Here is a 24,428-nt window from a genome sequence, read left to right as displayed (position 1 = left end):
ATATGTAGTAAGACATGTATTACTAGGTATTACCAAAGCCTGTATACCAAAGCGTGTATACAGCCATTCCACCTATGAGTGTACATTACTCAGTAGTAAAACCAGTGGGTTAAATTGTGGTGTCTTGTGTATCCTGTTTAAAGGTCTGATTGATGAGGAGGCTGCCCAGAACAACTCAGAGTTGCACATCGTGGGAATGGTGGGCTCCATCGACAACGACTTCTGTGGCACTGACATGACCATCGGGACAGACTCTGCCCTGCACAGAATCATAGAGGTGGTAGACGCCATCATGACTACTGCACAGAGGTACTGACAGAAATAGTATAGCATGTGTATCCCAAATGGCACCCTATTCTCTATATAGTGCACTACTTAATTGGGAAGCATCCAGTGAATTTAATAAAGGGTACATATTACAGCTCAGTGGTGTTGTTTGTACACACTCAACATTTACACAAACTTCTCGCCTTTCTCTCAGCCACCAGAGGACGTTTGTGCTCGAGGTCATGGGAAGGCATTGTGGGTATGGAATGACATTAATTTGCTGCCCTGACTTCTTGCTTTATTCTTGTGTATTTCCTTGCTGTAATTTAGCTATGGGCTCTCAGCGGTCTTGCTTTGAAAATGTTTGTTCATAATACATACAAATGGGTTTGTGTTTGCATGTAGTTATTTCTATTTTATTATATTCTAATGTGTGTGTGTGTGTGTGTGTGTGTGTGTGTGTGTGTGTGTGTGTGTGTGTGTGTGTGTGTGTGTGTGTGTGTGTGTGTGTGTGTGTGTGTGTGTGTGTGTGTGTGTGTGTGTGTATGCGTGTGTAGGTACCTGGCTCTAGTCAGTGCTCTGGCCTGTGGGGCCGACTGGGTCCTGATCCCTGAGATGCCCCCTGAGGATGGTTGGGAGGAACATATGTGTCAGAAACTATCTGAGGTAAAACACACACACACACAGGTGACATCTGACATGTGCAGATGTAACAATAAACACATTTTAAATCTATGCTTTACATTGAATGGGATGTACTGCTTAGTGATCACAAGTGTTGTAGTGTATTGTATTCCCTTCAACCATAGCAAAATCAACAGTGTTCATTCCTGCAGTGTGTTTCTTAATGCCCAGAGCCGATCCAGGGGTTCAAGGCTGAATATAATCATAGTTGCTGAAGGAGCCACTGACAGACAAGGAAAGGCTATTACTGTTGATAATGTCAAGGATGTGAGTACCTGAATATGCAACGAAGGGGGAACCAAAAGCAGGCCCTATAGATGCGTGAATAGCTCCATGCTTTACAATGGAAAGGAATCTATACAGTGAAAGATAGAGAAAGAAAGAAGAGGTAGTAGACATATCTGTTCTTTCTCGTTCTAAGGTAGACATGCAGCTGTTTCAGCATAAACCGGGTCCAGCTTTTGACAAGCCAAATGCAAAACTTTTCTGTCATGTACTGTATATCTGTGCTTTGTTTGTATTCCTATAGAACCGTGCAGATAAGAAACGGCTCAATATCATTATTGTAGCTGAGGGGGCGATAGATTGCCACAACAAGCCTATCACTACAAACCATATTAAGGAAGTAAGTACTATGAGAAGACCAGCGCAGCCCAGCTGTCTTGTACTGGTACAGTACTTCTCTGCAGACCTGAGATCAAATCCTATTTAAAATCTTTCAAATACTTTGAATGTTTGCTTGAGTGGCAGATGGGTGGGGTTTGCAGTTTTGCGGCTATTCTATTGTTACCAAGCGCCAGCCAAGCTCAATCAAGCCCAACTTAAGTATTTTAAATGATTTCAAATAGTTTTTGAACCCAGATCTGGTACAGTACTCCTTTGTGCCGTGGTTCCTTCTGGTTGGACATTGTCATCTCTCACTCTCTCTGTCTCATTAACAACATGCTGTACATGTTTTAACTCTGAAGTCTTTTCATGGACCTTTCTTAGTGATGTGAAGTTCTGTAAATTATACTCCTTCCTGTTTGTGCATTGCCACCTTGTTCTTCGTCAGCATACCTAAGAACCTGATAAACATAGAATTACATATAGAACTTATAGGATCTCTGTGCTGGTAAGAGTCTTATACAGTACATTTTACCTGGGAGAACAGAAGAACAAGTTTGAGTCCAAAGTGGCTCCCTATTCCCTATATAGTGCACTACTTTTGACCAGGGCCTATTAGACTCTGGTTAAAAGTAGTGCACTATATACGGAATAGGGTGACATTTGGGTCACAAAAGGTATAAGTGTTGAAGGTGTTACATCTGCTCCTTCCACACCCTCTACTGCTCATCCTGTGTCTCCTTGACCTGCCACATAACAGTATGATCTGGCCAAAGAGATGAACCCAGCAGATTCAGATCCTCTCCACCAAACCCTCGCCGGCCAAGGCGCCATGCTCAAGCAACATGGCCAAGCCCTTCTGGAGCACATCAAGGAGTTTTCACTGAGCCTGTCTGACCTACAGGGCCGAACCTTCGCCCAGAGCTCACAACCAGTCCCAAGTACTTGTTTTCCGCCCCGGGAGCCGTTTGTTCCGACTCCCGAGTGCTACGATGGCAACCTCTGAGCTTTCAGAGCCCTTTTAGTACAATGTTCACTAATATTTGAGCAACAGTCCTACTCTTATGCTAGCGAACGGGCCAAGATTTCCTTCCTGATTGGCTGCCTCCGTGGAGCAGCGCTTTCCTGGGCCACGGCGGTGTGGGAGAGACAGTCCCCCATCTGCTTCTCCTACTCCAGATTCACGGAGGAGATGAAGAAAGTCTTTGACCACCTGGTCTGCAGTAAGGATGCCGCTAAACGACTCCTGTCCCTCCGTCAAGGCCCCCATAGTGTTGCTGAGATGGCATGTGAGTTTCGCACCCTCGCCGCTGAGAGCAGCTGGAATGAGGAGGCCCTTCAGGGAGCATTCCGGAACGTGCTCACTGAGACCATAAAGGACGAGTTGGTGTCCAGGGATGAGCCTGATGGACTCGATGAACTCATCTTTCTCGCCATCCGCATCGACAACCGTCTCCGTGAGCGTCGGAGGGAGAGAGTAGGTAGGATTGCATGCACCATAACATCTGCTTCAGCACCTTGTCCTCCTTCTCCGACTGCATCCCTTTCCAAGGCTCTTCCTGATCCTGAACCCATGCAGCTCGGCAGGGCCTGTCTCTCTCCAGAGGAGAGGCAGCGGCGAATCGACGCTAGGAGCTGCCTATACTGTGGCCAGGTTGGTCACTTTGTCTCCACTGGTTCCCTGTGTCCAGCAAAAGAGGGGGCTCGGCAGTAGTGGGGGATATACTGTTGAGCCAAATCGCCTGCCCATCTTCCCCCAGACCCCTGCTTGAAGGCAACATTGTGTGGCAGAGCCAGGCTTTTCCTCTTTCTGCTCTCATCGATTCGGGCACCGACAGGAGCTTCCTGGACCGAAGTGTCGTTACCCAGTTGGGCCTGGACACTGTCACACTCGATTCACCCGCTCGATGCCAACGCTGTCAACGGACAGCTCCTCGCCCGTGTCTGTGAGAGAACCGTCCCTACCATCCTGTGTCTCTCTGGAAACCACCAGGAAAAGATCAGTTTCCACATAATCGACTGTCCTTACTCCCCCCTGGTTCTTGGCCATCCATGGTTAAAGCTACACAACCCACAGATTGACTTGACCGCCGGAAAGGTAACCACTTGGAGTTCATTTTGTCACTCTAATTGTCTACATTCTGCCTTTCCCCCTGCCTTGTCTGTGCCCCAGTTCATTCCAGAACCTCCGGACTTGTCATCAGTTCCTCCAGAGTATCACGATCTAGCTCCTGTGTTCAGCAAGCACCGTGCCCTGTCGCTGCCGCCTCATCGGCCAAACGACTGCGCCATTGACCTCCAGCCTGGGGCTCCTCTTCCCAGTAGCCGGTTATTTAACCTCTCTCGCCCCGAGCAAGAGGCTATGGAGAGGTACATCCAGGATTCTCTGGCAGCAGGACATCTTCCTCCCCGGTGGGTGCTGGGTTTTTCTTTGTGAAGAGAAGGATGGATCACTGAGGCCGTGCATAGACGTCCATGGGCTGAATAATATCACAGTGAAGAACAAGTACCCCTTGCCACTCATCAGCTCTGATTTTGTCCCCCTTCATGGTGCCACGGTGTTTACCAAACTCAACCGCCGGAATGCCTACCACCTTGTCCGCATAAGAGAGGGGGAGGAGTGGAAGACTGCATTCAACACACCACTGGGTCACTTTGAGTATTTGATCATGCGTTTTGGTCTAACTAACGCCCCTGCTGTATTCCAGAACCTAGTCAATGATGAGCTGAGGGATGTGATTGGACGCTTTGTTTTTGTCTATTTAGATTACATCCTGATTTTTTTCCATGGACCCTGACGCTCACCAGCACCATGTTTGCCAAGTTCTTCAACGGCTGTTGGAGAATAAGCTTTTTGTTAAAGCTGAAAAATGTGAGTTCCATGCAGCCTCAGTGTTTTTCCTGGGTTATATTATTGCACAGGGACAGTTACGTATAGACCCTGCCAAGGTCATGGCAGTCACAGAGTGGCCTGCGCCCTCCAACCTGAAGCAGCTACAGCGTTTCCTGGGGTTTGCACATTTTCACAGACATTTCATCCGCAGCTACAGCCATCTGGCTGCACCTCTCACCACTCTCACCTCCACTTCCACTCCATCCCAATGGACTCCTGAGGCAGAGGCAGCATTCCTGGAACTCAAGCGTCGCTTCACCTCCGCTCCGGTCCTTACTCAGCCCGACCCAGGACTCCAGTTCATCGTGGAGTTGGATGCCTCTGACACCGGAGTAGGTGCTGTTCTGTCTCAACGTTCCCTCTCTGATCAGAAGGTCCACCCATGTGCATTCTTTTCCCGTAAGCTCTCACCTGCAGAGAGGAATTTTGACATCGGACACCGGGAACTCCTGGCAGTTAAGCTGGCTCTTGAGGAATGGCGTCACTGGCTGAAGGGCTCTGTAACCCCCTTCATTGTGTGGACTGACCATAAAAATATTTCCTACATCCAGACTTCCAACGTCTGAACTCCCGGCAAGCCAGGTGGGCCTTGTTTTTCGGTAGATTCAATTTCACACTCACTTATCGCCCCGGTTCAAAGAATATCAAGCCTGAATGCCCTCTCCCGCCAGTTTACCACCGACAGCATGGGTACCGAGGCAGAAGCCATTGAGCCATCCACCTGCATCGTCGCCGCCGTCGCCTGGGAGATCGAGTCCCGTATCCGCCAGGCTCAGCAGAACCAGCCTGATCCGGGTAACGGTCCTAGGAATGCTATGTTTGTTCCAGATTTTGTTCGCTCTGAAGTTCTTCAGTGGGGCCATTCTACTCACCTCACCTGTCACCCTGGTATGAACCGGACCCTCGCCTTCCTGCATCAGCGCTTCTCTTGGCCCACCGTGGAGAGAGATGTCCGGGAGTTTGTCTCAGCCTGCTCGGTTTGTGCTCGGAACAAAACTTCCACTAAACCACTTCTGGGCTGCTGCGCCCTCTTCCCTTACCCAGTCGCCCCTGGTCACACATAGCTCTGGACTTCATCACTGGCCTTCCCCCATCTAACGGTAACTCCGTCATCCTCACCATTATTGACAGGTTTTCCAAAGTGGCTCTCTTCATTCTCCTCTCCAAGCTCCCGTCTTCCAGGGAGACTGTGGACCTGCTAGTATCCCATGTGTTTTGTCTGCATGGCATTCCCACTGACATCATTTTCGACAGGGGACCCCAGTTTACCTCCCAGGTATGGAGATCCTTCTGTTCAGCTCTTGGTGTCAATGTCAGTCTTTCTTCTGGATATCACCCCCAGACCAACGGCCAGACCGAACGGGCCAACCAAGAGATGGAGACTGCCCTATGCTGCGTGACCTCTGCTAACCCTTCTTCCTGGAGCGCTCAGCTACCCTGGGTTGAATATGCCCACAACACCCTCACTAATGCCTCGTCAGGTATGTCACCTTTCGAGTGTGCTCTGGGTTACCAACCCCCCTTGTTCCCCGCCCAAGAGGTTGAGGTTGCGGTTCCCTCTGTCCAGGAACATCTGTGCCGTTGTCATCGTACCTGGAGGAAGGCTCGGGCTGCCCTTCTTCGTGCCTCCGACAGGACCCAGTCCCAAGCCAACCGTCGCCGGGTCTCAGCCCCAGTCTACACCCCAGGTCAAAAGGTATGGCTCTCATCAAAGGACCTGCCATTGAAGGTGGCATTGAATAAACTTTCCCCCCAATTCATTGGTCCCTTTGAAATTGACCGTGTCATTAACCCCTCTGCTGTGCGCCTGAAACTCCCAGCCTCTCTCAGGATCCATCCTACCTTCCATGTATCCCTGATTAAACCTGTGTGCTCCAGTCCCCTATCTCCTCCTGCAGCAGCTCCTCTACCCCCTCGGCTCATCGATGACCATCCTGCCTATACCTTCCGTCGGCTTTTGGATGTGCGCCGTCGGGGTCGCAGCTGGCAGTACCTGGTGGACTGGGAAGGATATGGGCCGGAGGAGCGCTACTGGGTGCCCCACCGTCACATTCTGGACCCCTCCCTCTTATGTGATTTCTATACCTCACACCCAGATAAGCCTGGGGGGGGGTTACTATTATATCTGCTCCTGCCACGCCCTCTATTGCTCATCCTGTGTCTCCTTGACCTGTCGCATAACAGGACTTACTGTGTACATGACAGTGTTTTGCATGTGTCTACAGTGCTTGTGCTTTCCCCTTCTGTCTTTCTTTCTGAGAAATAGCATGCCATTTTCATTCTCTTTCTGCCATACATAGTGTATTATGTGACATAACTCAAATACCACGTTTTCAAATAGTCAATAGTTACGTCCCAAATGACACACTCTTCAATATATAATGCACTACTTTAGGTCAGAGCTGTCTGGTCAAACGCAGTGCATTATATAGGGAATAGGGTGCCATTTGGGATGTAACCAGTGTTATTTAAGTACACTCTGATTTTCCTCTCCTGCTATAGCTGGTTGTTAGCTGTCTGGGGTTTGACACCCGAGTCACCATCCTGGGTCACGTTCAGAGAGGAGGAACCCCCTCTGCCTTCGACAGGATCCTAGTGAGTGGTACATCCACATACCAATTTTACATAATTAAAAGGCACTTACAGATTCAGTATTGCTTGCCAAATGGCACCCTATTCCCTATATAGTGCGCTATAGCCATCTGTGCTGCTGCTTGTCTAATAGCTGGATAATATCCCTGGTTTGTTTGTTTTGTTTAGTGACCATGAGGCAGGCAAAGTTTCAGAGTGGTCATCATAATTTAATGAGCATGTCATGTCATACTATTAAGCAATTTCTAACTTGAACTTGAGGTTACAGCATTTTCCCAGTGTCCCAAGTCACTATTACAATACAGTGTAACCTTTGACCTGTCTGTCCAGGCCAGTCGTATGGGAGTGGAGGCGGTCCTGGCCCTGCTGGAGGCGTCAGACAGTACCCCGGCCTGTGTGGTGTCTCTGTGTGGGAACCAGGCTGTCCGTCTGCCCCTCATGGAGTGTGTTCAGATGGTAAGTGCTGTTGGCCTGCCACATACACTGTGTGTTCAAGATTGCTTTACTCAACTGTAAATGAAGCACACATATGGAGTGATAGCCTACCCCATTATTTAGCGGTGTGTTTTTATGTTGTACACTCCCAAGTACTTCTACCTACAGTATACATTATAGATATATTATGAATAAAGATAATTGGTAGGCTGTTGATTAGAGACAAATTACCATTCGTCGTTATTTTCTCAATAGACACAAGATGTCCAGAAATCCATGGACGAGAAGAATTTTGAGGAAGCCGTGAGACTGCGTGGGAGGTACATTATCTGACTCTGTGTATATAGGACATTTCTTTGGTAAAATAAACATAAATCTTTGTATTTGGAAGCTTCATTGAATTGTGATTGATTTTCCACTGGCCTTTAAAAGCTTATGCAACTCAGTAATGGAGGCTTCTGGAGAATGGTAGAGGGATGAATAACAGTATGTTTCATTAATATTTTGCAGGAGTTTCGAAAACAACCTGAACACCTACAAACTCCTCTCTTACCACAAAGCAGACTCTGAACTCCCAAATGTAAGTAACCTCAGATAACCCAAGATAAAATGAATAATGTACATACACAAAGTAACTGTGACATTCATATTTATTTCCTCCTAACGTTTGTGTCATTCCAGCATTTCTCAGATTTGCGCGTTAGGATCAGGTACTTCCTATTGAGGTGCATTGTGGGTCATGTGGAGGTCTTTTTGTGACAGTAACAGTGTTTGTTGAATTGCTTCTGTCTTTAGGGGATAGGAGGAGGATGAGCCCCCGTATAATGTATGTACTATACTGTAGCCTACTATACTATAATAGTTCTAGCTCAGTGCTCCTAAGTGCCAACTATTAGTTGCAACTATATCTATTTTTAATTATTATAAAAAAATGTAACCTTTTTCTCCCCAATTTTGTGGTATCCAATTGGTAGTTACAGTCTTGTCTCATCACTGCAACTCCTGTACGGACTTGGGAGAGGCGCAGGTCGAGAGCCGTGCGTCCTCCGAAACACAAACCAACCAATGCCCACTTAATCCGGAAGCCAGCCACACCAATGTATTGGAGGAAACACCATACACCTGGCGACCATGTCAGCGTGCAGTGCGCCTGGCCCGCCACAGGAGTCGCTAGTGCGCAATGGTACAAGGACATCCCTGCCGGCCAAACCCTCCAATAACCCAGACGATGCCTGGCCAATTGTGCGCCGCCCCATGGGTCTCCTAGTCGCGGCCGGCGGAGACAGAGCCTGGACTTGAACCCAGAATCTCTAGTGGCACAGCTAGCACTACGATGTAGTGCCTTAGACCACTGCGCCAAGTTGCAACTATAGCTATACCTTGTCAAATATCAGTCTCAACGTCAACAATGAAGAGGCTGGCAGCTTCATTAAATAGTACCCGCAAAACACCAGTCTCAACGTCAACAGTGAAAAGGCGACTCCGGGATGCTGGCCTTCTAGGCATAGTTCCTCTGTCCAGTGTCTGTTCTTTTGCCCATCTTAATCTTTTCTTTTTATTGTCCAGTCTGAGATATGGCTTTTTCTTTGCAACTCTGTCTAGAAGGCCAGCATCCCAGAGTCGCCTTTTCACTGTTGACATTGAGACTGGTGTTTTGCGGGTACTATTTAATGAAGCTGCCAGTTGAGGATGTGTGAGGCATCTGTTTCTCATTTTAGACACTCTAATGTACTTGTCCTCCTGCTCAGTAGTGTACCGGGGCCTCCCACTCCTCTTTCTATTCTGGTTAGAGCCAGTTTGCGCTGTTCTGTGAAGGGAGTAGTACACAGCTTTGTATGAGACCTTCAGTTTCTTGGCAATTTCTCGCATGGAATAGGCTTCATTTCTCAGAACAAGAATAGACTGACGAGTTTCAGAAGAAAGTTCTTTGTTTCTGGCCATTTTGAGCCTGTAATCGAACCCACAAAATGCTGATGCTCCAGATACTCAACTAGTCTAAAGAAGGCCAGTTTTATTGCTTCTTTAATCAGAATAACAGTTTTCTGCTGTGCTAACATAATTGCAAAAGGGTTTTCTAATGATCAATTAGCCTTTAAAGTGATGAACTTGGACTAGCTAACACAACGTGCCATTGGAACACAGGAGTGATGGTTGCTAATAATGGGCCTCTGTACCCCTATGTAGATATTCCACTAAAAAGCAGACGTTTCCAGCTACAATAGTAATTTACAACATTAACAATGTCTACACTGTTTTTCTGATCAATTTGATGTTATTTTCATGGACAAAAAATGTGCTTTTCTTTCAAAAACAAGGACATTTCTAAGTGAACCCAAACTTTTGAACGGTACTGTAAGTGATTACAACGCTTATGAGGTCACTCATTATACGTGGGGTCTATCTGTCCATGATCTTACTGTGATCATGTGATTGACAGCTAAAGAATGTCCCTAAGCTCAGAGCCAGTGGTCTATGTGAATGAAGTACAACAGCCTATAAAGATGTAACATCTTGGAGCCATAGCATGAGGCCTTGTTAGAGATGATCAATGCATGCTGCTCCATTCTCCACAGAGACAACAGCTTTGCCAAGCCTTTACAGCATTTCTCCTGAACATCAAGCACTATGTGCTTCTATATTGTATACAGAGGGATCTGCTGTTGATATGTGTGTCAACGGCTTGGAGTTGGGGCCAATTCTATTTCAAGAATTGGATAAGTGCCATTTATCTTCAATGAGTGTTTTGACATGAACTGAATTGAAACAGAATTGACGCCATCCTCGCTGTCTAAAAGTGTGTGTGTCTGCGCATGTGCGTGTGTGTGTGTGCTCGTGTGTGTGACGGTTGTGCTGTGCTGTTGATCCTCAGAGCTCCTTCAACGTGGCTGTGCTGAACGTGGGCGCCCCTGCGGCGGGCATGAACGCAGCTGTCCGCTCGGCCGTCAGGGTGGGCATCAAAGAGGGGCACAAGATGTTTGCCGTTAATGACGGCTTCGAGGGATTCTACAAGGGACAGGTACTGGAGTTAAGACATAAATCTGTTTTGTTTACCTTGTTGTCATTTCATTCTTGCCCAATGAGGATTATTGTCCCTTATCACGCCCCTATGACACCTACGTCCTGTTATTGTTAGTAGCGTCTCACTGCCACATGATCAACAGATCAACGTGATAAAACATTAAACACATTTTGACCGTATTTGTCCCCTAGTATTGTTTACACCATAGAAATAGTTCTGTTGTTTACACCATATCTTAAAATCTAGCAAAACCAGAATACTTCTGCATATCTGATCAAAAGATATCAGACAGTGTTGGCTGTGATGAAAACATGACAGCTAAAACAGGTAAGCTATAGGTTATAGTGACCTTGTTGACTGGCTCTGCAGAGTAGAACAATAGCTGGCTACTTTAATGCACTTTTCAAACCAAGATGTTTTGCCGCCAACTTTAGCATGCTGCCAACTTTTTTCTATATTTTCTTTATATCTGAAAGGTGTTGCCGGCAACAAAGCCTGTACTTTTATTTCCGCCGACCGACCTAGTCATGGTTGAGGTATTATTTAACCTGATATGGTATAGGGGGCAGTATTTTCGATTTCGGATGAAAAGCGTGCCCAGAGTAAACGGCCTAATACTCGGGCCCAGAGTCAAATATTTGCATATTATTAGTAGATTTGGATAGAAAACACTCTGAAGTTTCTAAAACTGTTGTCTGTGAGTATAACAGAACTCATATGGCAGGCAGAAACCTGAGAAAAATCCAACCAGGAAGTGTGGAAATCTGAGAATTGTAGTTCTTCTTTTGAATCCCTATCGAAACAACAGTGTCTGTGGGGTCACGTTGCACTTCCTAAGGCTGTCAACAGCCTTCAGAAAGTTTTTCCATCATTCCCCTGTTACTGGGCAGAGAATAGTAGCTCAGTCAATGAGTGGACTGCCTGGGACCAGTGAGTTGTTTACTGCGCAGGCACGTTTGGCGCGCCCCTCCTTCTTTTTCTCCTGGAATGAATACGCTATTGTCCGGTTGGAATATTATCGCATTTTTACATAAAAAATACCCTAAAGATTGATTGTAAACAACGTTTGACATGTTTCTATGAACGGTAATGGAACTATTTGACTTTTCGTCTCTGGTACTGCGCTCGCGCGTTATGCCTTTGGATAGTGATCTGAACGCACGAACAAAACGGAGGTATTTGGACATAAATATGGAGTATTTCGAACAAAAAAAACATTTCTTGTGGAAGTAGGAGTCCTCGGAGTGCATTCTGACGAAGATCAGCAAAGGTAAGAGAATATTTACAATACTAATTCAGAGTTTTGTTGATGCCAGAACTTGGCGGGTAGCTGTATAGCTTGCTTCGATGGCTGAGCTATGTACTCAGAATATTGAACAATGTGCTTTCTCCGTAAAGTTATTTTGAAATCTGACAAAGCGGTTGCGTCAAGGAGTAGTGTATCTATAATTCTTTCAATAACTGTTGTAAATTTTATCAACGTTTATGATGAGCATTTTTGTAAATTGATGTGCACATTCACCGGGAGTTTTGGTGGGAATACATTTTCTGAACATCACGCGCCAATGTAAAATGCTGTTTTTGGATATAAATATGAACTTTATCGAACAAAACATACATGTATTGTATAACATGAAGTCCTATGAGTGCCTTCTGATGAAGATCATCAAAGGTTAGTGAATATTTTAGCTGTACTTTTGGTTTTTATGATGCATGTCTTTGCTTGGAAAATGGCTGTGTGGATTTTCTTGTGAAGTTTATGTCCTAACATAATCTAATTTTATGCTTTCGTCGTAAAGCCTTTTTGAAATCGGACAATGCGGTTAGATTAATGAGAGTCTTATCTTTAAAATGGTGTAAAATTGTTTGAGAAAATGAAATTAGGAGATTTTTGCTGTTTTGTATTTTGCGCCATGCTATTTCACTGGCTGTTGAATAGTGTGGGACGGTCACATCCCACCTAGCCCAGAGAAGTTAAAAGTCTCGCCAACCCCTCTGTATAAATGTCCCCTTTCATCTTACTGGCTTTGTCATTATGAAAAAGTATAAACACAAAAACGACTGTCTGCATGACATCGCAGCAGCCTGGTCCAAATAGCAACATTACCTGCTCAATTATTTTTACACCAAAAAACCCATCGGTTTAAACGTTTATTTAGGATATGTAGCTATTAAATCTAGCAAGCCAGGGAACTAAAAGCAAACTTTCTAGACAATGTTTTGGTTTGTTGCTAACGTTAGCTTGTTAGCTAGCTATCTAGCTGACTAGCCAGCTCATATAATTAAGAGAACATATCTAACAATGTTTTGAGTTCAACTGTAGCCAACTTTTTATTCACCATAACAGGAAAATTAACACATTACAAAGTAATTATTTACAAATTATTTACAAGTGTGGCGTGCTGCTAACTTATTGTTGTGAATGTGAAGAAATAGAACCACTTGCAGCTGTCACTCATGTTACCATGACTACTGTTGCAACAACAGGGTCTAGGAGCTAGGGTCAAAGTTAAATGTCTCTTGCTCCTTGCCGGCTAAAGCAATGGCGATATAAAAGGGGAATGCCGACAAGAAAGAGGTAGAAATAGTTGTTTGAAATGGGATCATAGAAACATTGCCCAATTGTTTTTACAGGCAACATACCGTCAATCCTATGTGAAAGGCCTTCCCTGTGGCTCAGTTGGTAGAGCATGGTGTGTGCAACGCCAGGGTTGTGGGTTCGATTCCCACGGGGGGCCAGTACAAAAAAATAAAATGTATGAAATGTATGCATTCACTACTGTAAGTCGCTCTGGATAAGAGCGTCTGCTAAATGACTAAAATGTAAATGAAAGCAGTATAAGTCACCTATACCCCTGTGCCCATGACGCTGGCACAGACAGTGTTTTACAGATACGACTTGTAATGGGGAGATAAACAGCTTACAGTAAGCCATTTACTCTCACCCTCATCCCTTCTCCCTTATGCAGGCCTCTCTCTCACCCCCTCTCTCACCCCTTTTCCCTTATACAGGCCTTTCTCTCACCCCTACTCTTACCCCGTCTATCCTAATTCAGGCCTTTCTCATCCCAGGTTCCCAGGCCTCTAACCCAGTTCCCAGGCCTCTCACCCCCACTTTCTTAGCCTCACCCCCACTGCCTTTCTCTGTCACTCTCTCACCCAAATCTCACGCCCTCGCCCAGGCCACACAACACTGCCTGGGCCAGTCTTTGTTTCGAAACCCTGGACACTCAACTGGAGGAAAGCATGAAGGCAGGGATAAGTGACTGAAAAGCATTGGCTGCTCATCCAGACATTGTCTAATGCCACTGTACCTCGGCCAACACTGGGGGATGAATAAGATGTGGGTAGAGTGCTGTTGGTAGATTATAGCCTGTGTGCTACAGTACAGACAAGCCGTCAGCTCAGCAACACCATAGTGCCCTCAAACCCCTCCAAGCACATCACTAAGCTAAGGACCCTGGGACTAAACACCTCCCTCTGCAACTGGACTTCCTGACGGGCCGCCCCCAGATGGTAAGGGTAGGCAACAACACATCTGCCACGTTGATCCTCAACACGGGGGCTCCTCAGGGGTGCGTGCTCAGTACAATCCTGTACTCCCTGTTCACCCATGACTGCGTGGCCATGCACGACTCCAACACCATCATTAAGTTTGCCGACGACACAACAGTAGTAGGCCTGATCACCAACAACGACGAGACAGCCTATAGGCAGGAGGTCAGAGAACTGGCAGTGTCGTGCCAGGGCAACAACCTCTCCCTCAACGTGAGCAAGACAAAGGAGCTGATCGTGGACTACAGGAAAAGGAGGGCCGAACACGCCCCCATTCACATCGACAGGGCTGTAGTGGAGCGGGTCGAAAGCTTCAAGTTCCTTGGTGTCCACATCTCTAGCAAACTATCATGTTCCAAACACACCAAGATAGTCGTGAAGAGGGCACGACAACGCCTATTCGACAACGCCTAAAAATTGTCAAAGACTCCACCCACCCAAGTCATAGACTGTTCTCTCTGCTACCGCACGGCAAGCAGTACCGGAGCGCCGAGTCTAGGTCCAAAAGGCTCCTTAAAAGCTTCTAACCCCAAGCAATATATCTGCTAAACAGTTAATCAAATGGCCACCCAGACTATTTGCATTGACCCCCTTTTACGCTGCTGCTACTCACTGTTTATTAATCACTTTACCCCTTCCTACATGTACATATTACCTCAATTATCTCTACTAACCGGTACCCCCACATATTGACTCGGTACCCGTACTCCTTGTATGTAGCCTCGTTATTGTTATTTTATTGTGTAACTTTTTTTTTTTTTTACTTTACTTTAGTTTATTATTATTACATTTTTTTATTTGTGCAAATTATTTCTTACTTACTTTAAAAACAACTCTGCATTGTTGGTTAAGGGCTTGTAAGTAAGTATTTCACCTGTTGTATTTAACACATGTGACAATTTGGGGGGGGGTATTGTAATACAAAGCAAGATAAATGTTGATTGCAAATCTGATGTGCTTGATTGCTTTTTAGAATGTAATTCATTCGTTTAGTGTAAATGCTACTGTTTTGTGTCCCCTTGAAATGAACATGATGAATGACGATGTTCGCATTTAGCACATCTTTTTGGAGACTACACAGAACACATTTGAAACCTCATCCTCAAACACAGTTTTGTTGTTTTTGTCTCCACACAGATAAAGGAGATTAAATGGGGAGATGTAGCAGGTTGGACCGGCCAAGGGGGGTCCATACTGGGAACAAAGAGGTAGGCTAATGTTTATGCTGTGGGACCTCAATGGCAACCTATTCCCTATATAGTGCACCACTTTTGAACAGGGCCGATAGGGTGCCATTGAAAAGAATCAACACTCACTTGTGTAGATGATCATTGGATTTTCATTTCTAATTTCAGAACCCTTCCAGCGAAGCATCTTGATAAGATTGCTGAACAAATCAGGATACATAACATCAATGCTTTGCTTGTTATCGGTGGATTTGAGGTATGCAGAGCACATAACAGCATCAAATACATTTTATATGTAATATATTTACAATATTATTACAGAATTATACCACTATTTTGCAGTACCAAATTGTATATTGTACTTTTATAATTTTGAAAAGTTATTAACATTAAGGGTATGAGTAAAACTGGAATCTTACAGTACTTGGGAAACATATACTCTCTTCTCATGCGTCTTTGTATCTTTTTCAGTGTTTCACGCCGTTATATTCATTAATTTCACAATCTAAAGTTACAAAATATTCTCCATTATTTCCTCCTATAATAATTAAGAACATGTTTCTGTATTTTCAAAGAACCCCTTTAGGCTCTCTCCTCCCTGTGTGTCCCTCCCCATCTCTGTGTGAGTTACTGTGTGTTGCTTCCTGTCTGTGTCACACTGTCCGTTGTGATAGGCCCGGCTCCCTCACCCTGGCTCCGCCCACCTTGTCTCGTCTTTACTCATGTCTGTGTCCCAAATGGCACCCTTTTCCCTATACAGTGCACTACACTTGACCAGGGCTCACGGCCCTGGTAAAAAGCCCTCTGGGCCCTGGTCAAAAGTAGTGCACTACATAGGGAATAGAGTGCCAGTTTGGGCAAACACATTAACTCCTCGCTCTTAAGCCCTGGCTCTGGCTCTGCCCTGTACTGCAGGCCATCCTGGGAGTCATAGAACTGTCCGCCACCCGGGAGAAATATAATGAGTTCTGCGTCCCCATGGTTATGGTCCCAGCCACGGTCTCCAACAATATACTGGGCAATACTGGGCTCTGACCTCAGCATTGGCGCAGACACAGCCTTAAATGCTATTACTTACCTAAGTGTGGCTGGGGATCAGAGGTCGCGAGGTCAGATGTGTTTAGAATACCTACCAGCCAATCAGAATAAAGAACTTCAATGATTGCAGCTTGGGGAGTTGCGTGTACCAGCATCACAACAGGCGAAACATAACTAGGTCTAACCCAAAGGCACCATGCTGATTTGTGTTAACCTAGGTATGCATGTGCTCCTATATCGTCTGAAGGAAAATAGTTATGTAGAGTTTAAAAAGCCTTAGAAGAGAATAATAAACACAATGAAATAGCAAGAAAAGGTATGACAACTAATCTTCTGATCAGCTGCAAACAATGTCTAAATTAGAAACAGCAAGCAGTTACAAAACAGTGTTTTCATTCAAGCTCAACCCATGCAGAGGTAAAGTAGTATATGATTAGGGGCCGGTTTCCCGGACACAGTTTAAGCCTTGTCGTAGACTAAAAAGCACTTTCAATGGAGATTCTCCTTATGTTTTTTTTAGTCCAGAACTAGGCTTAATCTGTGTCTGGTAACTGTCCCTGTAAGTCTAGGTCTTTCAGTCTGAGGCTTCTGTTGTTGCTGGTAAATATCACAATGAAAATCACAGGTAAGTGATAGATACTGGCATGAAGTGACGTCAGTGGCATGTTTTTGACCCAAGGGCGAGCGTTGTTCTGCCTGCAGCTGCACCTTTCTATGATTGTTTACTAAACACAATGAGTTGACTTGTCCCTGGTCTGGTTTAACACAACAGTTCCTATCCTGCTATCTCTATAACACTCCTATGCTGCTATCTCTACAACACTCCTATCCTGCTATCTCTACAACACTCCTATCCTGTTATACATTTGTCTACAAGCCAGTTGGATGAGGTAGAGGTTTTTAAGGGTAGGGTATTAATGAAGTAGTAGTAGTGGTAACATTTAGATGTTGTCTTTAACCAATATTTTTACTTTCACCAATCTAGTTGATTTGAATTCCATCATCAACCAAAACTAGATTTTCACTAAGCATCTGAAAAGCATTTGAATAGTCACTATACTGTATTGGAGAAGGAAGTGAATTCACTTAAGTAACCTACTTGTTGTGAACAAACACAGTATCTTATTTTGTGTATACTGAGAATCTATTGCTAATAGTGAAAAATGGAGATTGAATGTGCCATAGAACAGTATTAGACTATCTAATTGTTGTCTTGAACCAGGCCAGACCTCCATCTTGTTTTGAACACTGTCTGCATCGGTAGTGGACCTCACGAATAACAGCCAGCATTTTTCCACTCGCGTACAAACATTCCCTCACGTCATGAGGCCAAGTGCAGTGTCGCCAGGCTGCATCGTGACAGACTGAGTCTACTGTTGTTTCCACATCAACACTTCTGTCTGTCTGCCAGCCAGGGTGACCAACCAACCCCGCCCTTTTCTTCTTTACTAATGGGATGCCCAGCTAACCCCCCTATCACACGGAGATAGCCACCCTCAGGATACACACACAGATACTACATTTTCTAGATCAGACCCTAGCAAGGTAACAGGAGGTTCTGCCTCCCAAATGAGAGCCTATTCCTTTTCTAGTGCACTACTTTTGACCAGAGTCCCATGACCCCAATAGTGCACTGCATAGAGAATAGGGTGCCATTTGAGACAACGCCCATAGTCGGGGTAAAATGAAGTAGGGTCTCTCTTTGAGTCTGAGAGTGCCCCCCCTAGTGGTCTAACACGTTTGTGCCGCACCATCTCCAGGCGTTTGAGTGTCTGCTGCAGCTCTATGAGGCCCGGACCAGCCATGAGGACTTTTGCATCCCGATGTGTGTGCTGCCTGCCACCATTAGTAACAATGTGCCCGGTACTGATCTGAGTATCGGGGCAGACACTTCCCTCAATGCCATTGTGGAGGTAAGGTAGAACTCACATAGTCTGGCCCCAGATCTGTTTGTGCTCTTGCCAACTCTATTGCTGTCATTGTCAAGACAAGCGTGACAAGGAGTGACAGGGAGTTGGCATGATAGCACAAACAGACTGGCACTCAGGCAAGAACTCACAGCTTTCAACAGGGGTGAAATTATACCGTACTATTAAAGTTATTATACGGTACTATCTACAAGTATACTTATGAGCATTGTATTAGCTAAAATACAAAAACAAAAATAGTTTAGTCAAGAATTCTCTTATTGGACAGACCCTTGTTGACATTGTGGAAAAGAAGAATGCACAAATGTACTTGGGAATATAGACTGACAACAGACATAGACATTTCTCTCCCACATTTAAACAGACTTACACAAGCACACTGTACACAAACCCATTTCTGTGCACTTACAACATGCATACATTACTAGTTAGAATTACTCTTACCTTACTGACTGTTTTCTGCTTTAGTGTTATGGAAGAATTCTTTATCAGACTCTGCATCCTGGTAAATCTTGCAATACTGTTTGTATTTTACAATCGTATCATATTGTGACATGGAGCATGTTTTTGGGCATTGTGTGAGCATTTGATACCTACTGTATAGACAGCATTTTTGTATGTACCTACTACCTAACAAAATAACATTGTCTGCAAGCTATTGATAACCTTACAGTGGATGTGTCCCAAATGGCACCCTATTCCATATAGTGCACTACTTTTGACCAGAGCCTTATAGGCCCTGGACAAAAGTAGTGCACTACATAGGGAATAGTGTGCCATTTGGGATGCAACCAGTGTGTCTATTTGATCTGACTATGAGCATCTCTGTGTGTGTGTGTGTGTGTGTGTGTGTGTGTGTGTGTGTGTGTGTGTGTGTGTGTGTGTGTGTGTGTGTGTGTGTGTGTGTGTGTGTGTGTGTGTTGTGTTGTCAGACATGTGACCGCATCAAGCAGTCTGCCAGTGGGACCAAGCGGCGTGTGTTCATCATTGAGACCATGGGAGGGTACTGTGGGTACCTGGCCAGTGTCGGAGGGCTGGCTGCGGGGGCTGACACTGTCTACATCTATGAGGAACCCTTCAACATCAGAGACCTCCAGGTGAGGACCATTGTTTTACAAAGGGTTGCAAAATTCCGTCAACTTTCCCAAAGTTGGTTGGAAGATTCTCGAAATCAGGAGGGAATAAACAGGAAATTCGGAAACCTCTAACCATGATTTATGGAAAACCTGGGGAATTTTGGAACCCTAGTTCTACACAGTATACAGTACATTGATACAAATGTAAATGTTTACATCATAGTTAATTCCTCAGTGGATACATGTGCAGCTGTGACAACTTTCTATGTTGAAGCAGTTTTTTTAGTATGGAGAGAAATCTCCATGTGCCTGTCAATGGTTATATTGTCCTATTTATACAGTGCTGTACAGTACAATTAACACTCCAAGGAAAGAGCATCCTTGACAGCAATGTTTGTATTCCCTTTATAGTGCACTACTTTTGAGCTCTTTTGACCCTGGTCATAAGTAGTGCACTGTTAAGGATGGGGTGGCAGGGAGCCTAGTGGTTAGAGTGTTGGGCCAGTAACCGAAAGGTTGCTGGATCAAATCCCTGAGCTGGCAAGGTAAAAATCTGTCTTTCTGCCCCTGAACAAGGCAGTTAACCCACTGTTCCCCGGTAGGCCGTCATTGTAAATAAGAATTTGTTCTTAACTGACTTCCCTAGTTGAATAAAAAAAAGGAAACATGTTTCCTCTTGGGATGCAACAAATTACTGAACATATCAAACTAACTGCACTCTGTCCAGCTGCCAATCAATCTCTCCTCCCTCAGCGCAACGGGGCCTCTATTTTAGGAGTGCTCAGGTGACCCAGATACAGTACGTAGATAAGGCAGTTATTAATAGGTGGAGAGCATCGTTATTCCAGGAGTGTTACGCTCTGATCAAGACACATCACATTGTTATGGTTTCAGGAGGTCTACTCAACATCACTAGAGAGAGTTGTTGATGTGCCAGTTTTTGTTGTCCGAGAGACACATTGCTGTTTTCAGGTACACAACAGTTGTAGAGCCCCTCAGATCATGGAGAAAATGGGATGGACTGAAAAGTGCTGGTAAGAGTTACCATGATAAAGGCTAAGTTACACTGAATAGATCAGCTCAAAGCAGCCCAGCCCTCTAGTCTAGACTAGCTATCTGCTGGTCAGACTGCTGACCAATGACATCAAAATGAAAGTATTATTTAATGCAATGAGTGTTATGGATATGCTACATTGTGAAACGAGGTGATGATGACATTTACCCATGTGTTGCAAAGAGCAAACAAAAGATGGTGTTGATTTTGTGTAATGAGTGGTCTACCATAATGTTCAAGCTGTAGCCTACATTGATTGGAGTGAATGACGACAACTGATCTAAGTGGACAGAAAATCAGTAAGACGTGAGCCACCTCATGGTCACCAGAGCACACTGCAGTACTCTGTCGCTGAGACACAGCAGAGAAATGAGCTTCATTCTGCAGCTCTGAAAGTTCATGTAGGTTAGAGATAAGAGGAGGAATACTCAAGGATACTTCAGACTTCTCACAGCTAATGTGAGGGTTTTCTCACTGCTTCAGTCCAACGTCGAGCACTTGACAGAGAAGATGAAGACGGGGATCCAGAGAGGCTTGGTGCTGAGGTAAGTAAGGCAGAGCTCACGTCCTGCATGATAGCCTGTTAACAAATAAACAGTAAGTTAACAATAAAGGCATATGTATATGTAGCCAGCTATGTATGATAGTCATACTATCTTTATGCCATACTGTATAGGCTATTAATACAAATTGTCTAATAAAACTCTTGTATGTTAAAATATAACCTTTTTGGAATTATTCATCACAATTATGGCCAATTTATATTGTGAACGGGCCCTAATTCTTCCTGTATTGTTGATATTCTATGGAGGCTCTATCAAGGCCACTCATCATTGCTCTGTATAACTGAACTGAGAGGGAAGAGTCCCCCTGTAGTGCAGCAGCATGACAACTGGAACCTTGACATTGTGTGTGCGTGCATGCATGCGTGTGTATGTGACGTGACAGGAATGAGAACTCCAACGAGAACTTCACCACAGATTTCATCTACCAGCTTTACTCTGAGGAGGGGAAAGGAGTGTTTGACTGCAGGAAGAACGTGCTTGGACATATGCAGCAGGTATGGTTAGCTCATTACCCACGCACACGCAGCTGTGTATTCCACATAATATTATTAGCCTACTCTAACCCTAACCCATGAACCTGACCTGAGTAAAACAGATCCATTTTTAAAATGTATTTCCAAAGGGAGGTGCTCCTTCTCCATTTGACAGGAACTTTGGAACGAAGATTGCAGCAAAAGCAATTCAGTGGATTTCAAGAAAGCTAAAGGAGTCCTATAAAGACGGTACTGTACATGTACTGAATGTAGTTCATAAATCCTGTTTTAGTACTAACATGATGTGGCCTCTTTAGTTTCCCTGTTGATGAATTGGCATCCCAAATGGCACCCTATCCCTATATGGTGCACTACTTTTGACAAGGGCCCATAGGGCTCTCTAGTCAAAAGTAGTGCACTATATTTGGAATATGGTGTCATTTGGGACATACATAAATGTGTGCTGACTGTATTCCCTTACCATGCAGGGAAAGTGTTCGCTAACACAGAGGACACGGCCTGTTTGCTGGGGATGCGTCGCAGAACCATGGCCTTCCAACCAGTGGTGCAGCTGAAAGATGAGACAGACTTTGCGTAAGACAACATTTACAGTACCTTCAGGCACAGCACTTACACCTACACACACACACACACACACACACACACACACACACACACACACACACACACACACACACACACACACACACACACACACACACACAGACAGACACCCATTTAGGCTTTCAACCAATGACTGCTCTTCAAATGAGAGAGAGATAGTAATTTTTCTGTGTAGACCTCCATAGTAGCACATAATGAGAAGAAAGTACAATTATTTATTCCATATGACTGACCAATCCTACTTCAAATCAAACCTTATTTGTCACAGGTGTAGACCTTACCGTGAAATGCTTACTTACAAGCCCTTAACCAACAGTGCAGATCAAGAAGAGTTAAGAAAATATTGACCAAATAAACTAAAGTAAAAAATTATAAAAAGTAACACAATAAAATAACAATAACGAGGCTATATACAGGGATACCGGTACCGAGTCAATGTGCGGGGGTACAGGTTAGTCGAGGTAATTTGTACATGTAGGTAGGGGTGAAGCGATTGTTCAGCAGTCTTATGGCTTGGGGGTAGAAGCTTTTGGTCCTAGACTTGGCGCTCTGGTACCGCTTGCCGTGCGGTAGCAGAGAAAACAGTCTATTACTTGGGTGAGTGGAGTCTGACAATTTTTGGGTCTTTCCTCTGACACCGCCTAGTATATAGGTCCTGGATGGCAGGAAGCTTGGCCGTGTACTGGGCCGTACGCACTACCCTCTGTAGCGCCTTACAGTCAGATACCGAGCAGTTGCCATACCAGGCGGTGTTGCAACCGATGCTCTAGATGGTGCAGTTGTAGAACTTTTTGAGGATCTGGGGACCCATGCCAAATCTTTTCAGTCTCCTGAGAGGGAAAAGGTGTTGTCGTGCCCTCTTCACGACTGTCTTGGTGTGTTTGGACCATAATAGGTTGTTTGTGATGTGGACACCAAGGAACTTGAACCGCTCGACCCACTCAACTACAGCACCGTTGTAGTCCAACGATCAGCCGCTTACAACTCCTTACAACGTCCACCTGTTCAAACGTACAGTGGCAAATTAAATTGTCTTTATGGTCTCTTTTAGGTCTCTCATACACAGTATGTGTGTGTCTCTTATCATTCTCTCTCTCTCTGTGTGTGTGTGTGTGTGTGTGTGTGTGTGTGTGTGTGTGTGTGTGTGTGTGTGTGTGTGTGTGTGTGTGTGTGTGTGTGTGTGTGTGTGTATAGCCACAGGATCCCTAAGGAACAGTGGTGGTTGAAGCTTCACCCCCTGATGAAGATCCTGGCTAAGTACAAGACCAGCTACGATGTGTCTGACTCTGGCCAGCTGGAGCCAGTGACCCGGGTCAGGCCCAAGAAGGCAGACTGAACTGACCAGCAGTCTGACCAGCAGATAGCTAGTCTAGACTAGAGGGTTGGGCTGCTTTGAGCTGATCTATTCAGTGTAACTTAGCCTTTATCATGGTAACTCTTACCAGCACTTTTCAGTCCATCCCATTCTCATGTCTCCTCAGAAACTCCACCCTTCATATGCACTTGCACACTTTCTCTTATGGGTTTTACAATGGTGAAAACTGCTTCCAGCCAACACTTATGCTTTTAAATTCATGACTGGGAGTGTGCAAGTGCACACTTCTGGAAAAAGGTGGAGAATCAGGATGTAGCTTGTCAACTCCCATAGGTTATTCTTCCCTCTCTATTTTCTTCTAAAGGGAGAGCTGACTGTGTCTCCCATCACCTACTGTAGGTCTATTCCACTGTGTGTTGTTACTCTATACTTGCACTTTGTATCAAACCTGGGCTGTGTGGCACTTAAAGGGATAGTTCACCCAAATAAAAAAAAGAACAGAGGTTTTTTTACTCTGTAAGCAGTTTGTGGCACTTAAGAGTAGGGTCTGTATTCAATCCGTGTTGCAGAAATTCAGCGTTACAGCGTGATTGAAGTGCAATGTTCCCGCGTTAGCTGCACATGTCGGCTCAGTAGGAAATTACCTTTACATCGCTTCAGCGATACAGATTGAATAGAGCCCTGGGTCATGTTTGTTCTGCTGCTGTATTATGTTGCTTTGTTGAGGATGATGCATTTGTGAAAGCCATTATTATGCAATATATATAGTTCTAATATGTTGACTCACTGTGTGTTTTCTCCAATAAAAGAATACTTGTGAAACCTGAATCGCATCAACACTATACATGAGATCAGAGGAGGGCATGTAAATCTCACAGAATAAAAATGCATGTAGAATTGTGTCTGGTATAGAGATGGAAGTTCAAAGCCTTGTGAAACCGACTGACCGCTGTATTTGTATTTATTATGGATCCCCATTAGCTGCTGCCAAGGCCGCAGCTACTCTTCATGTGGTCCGGCAAAATTAAGGCAGTTATACAATTTACATTCATTACCGAATTCACAACACACTAAGTGTGTGCCCTCAGGCCCATACGCCACTACCACATATCTATA

General features: G+C 44.9%; 1 protein-coding gene across 2 annotated transcripts in view; it reads left to right on the top strand.

Annotated features, from left to right (window-relative positions):
- Window positions 1-24,140, top strand: part of LOC106568830 (ATP-dependent 6-phosphofructokinase, platelet type) — a 49,096-nt gene extending 24,956 nt beyond the window's left edge. Inside the window, exons 5-24 of one of the 2 annotated variants that reach the window (XM_014139533.2) lie at window positions 144-309; window positions 482-526; window positions 825-933; window positions 1,481-1,576; window positions 6,953-7,045; window positions 7,373-7,498; window positions 7,733-7,797; window positions 7,988-8,057; window positions 10,347-10,493; window positions 15,189-15,259; window positions 15,407-15,494; window positions 16,154-16,237; window positions 16,694-16,698; window positions 18,126-18,189; window positions 19,137-19,301; window positions 20,818-20,879; window positions 21,283-21,394; window positions 21,523-21,622; window positions 21,862-21,967; window positions 23,192-24,140. In XM_014139533.2, coding sequence (XP_013995008.1) covers window positions 144-309; window positions 482-526; window positions 825-933; window positions 1,481-1,576; window positions 6,953-7,045; window positions 7,373-7,498; window positions 7,733-7,797; window positions 7,988-8,057; window positions 10,347-10,493; window positions 15,189-15,259; window positions 15,407-15,494; window positions 16,154-16,237; window positions 16,694-16,698; window positions 18,126-18,189; window positions 19,137-19,301; window positions 20,818-20,879; window positions 21,283-21,394; window positions 21,523-21,622; window positions 21,862-21,967; window positions 23,192-23,333 — 1,916 coding nt within the window. In that variant the 3' untranslated portion in view covers window positions 23,334-24,140. Of the gene's footprint in view, window positions 1-143; window positions 310-481; window positions 527-824; window positions 934-1,480; window positions 1,577-6,952; window positions 7,046-7,372; window positions 7,499-7,732; window positions 7,798-7,987; window positions 8,058-10,346; window positions 10,494-15,188; window positions 15,260-15,406; window positions 15,495-16,153; window positions 16,238-16,693; window positions 16,699-18,036; window positions 18,190-19,136; window positions 19,302-20,817; window positions 20,880-21,282; window positions 21,395-21,522; window positions 21,623-21,861; window positions 21,968-23,191 lie in introns of both variants that reach the window. The other variant, XM_014139531.2, reaches the window with a different exon arrangement.
- The last annotated feature ends 288 nt before the right edge of the window (window positions 24,141-24,428 follow it).

Source organism: Salmo salar, chromosome ssa14 (assembly GCF_905237065.1).
Source record: "Salmo salar chromosome ssa14, Ssal_v3.1, whole genome shotgun sequence".
NCBI lineage: Eukaryota > Metazoa > Chordata > Actinopteri > Salmoniformes > Salmonidae > Salmo > Salmo salar.
Note: the sequence above shows the minus strand (reverse complement) of the source record. Positions and strands in the feature narration are given on the sequence as shown.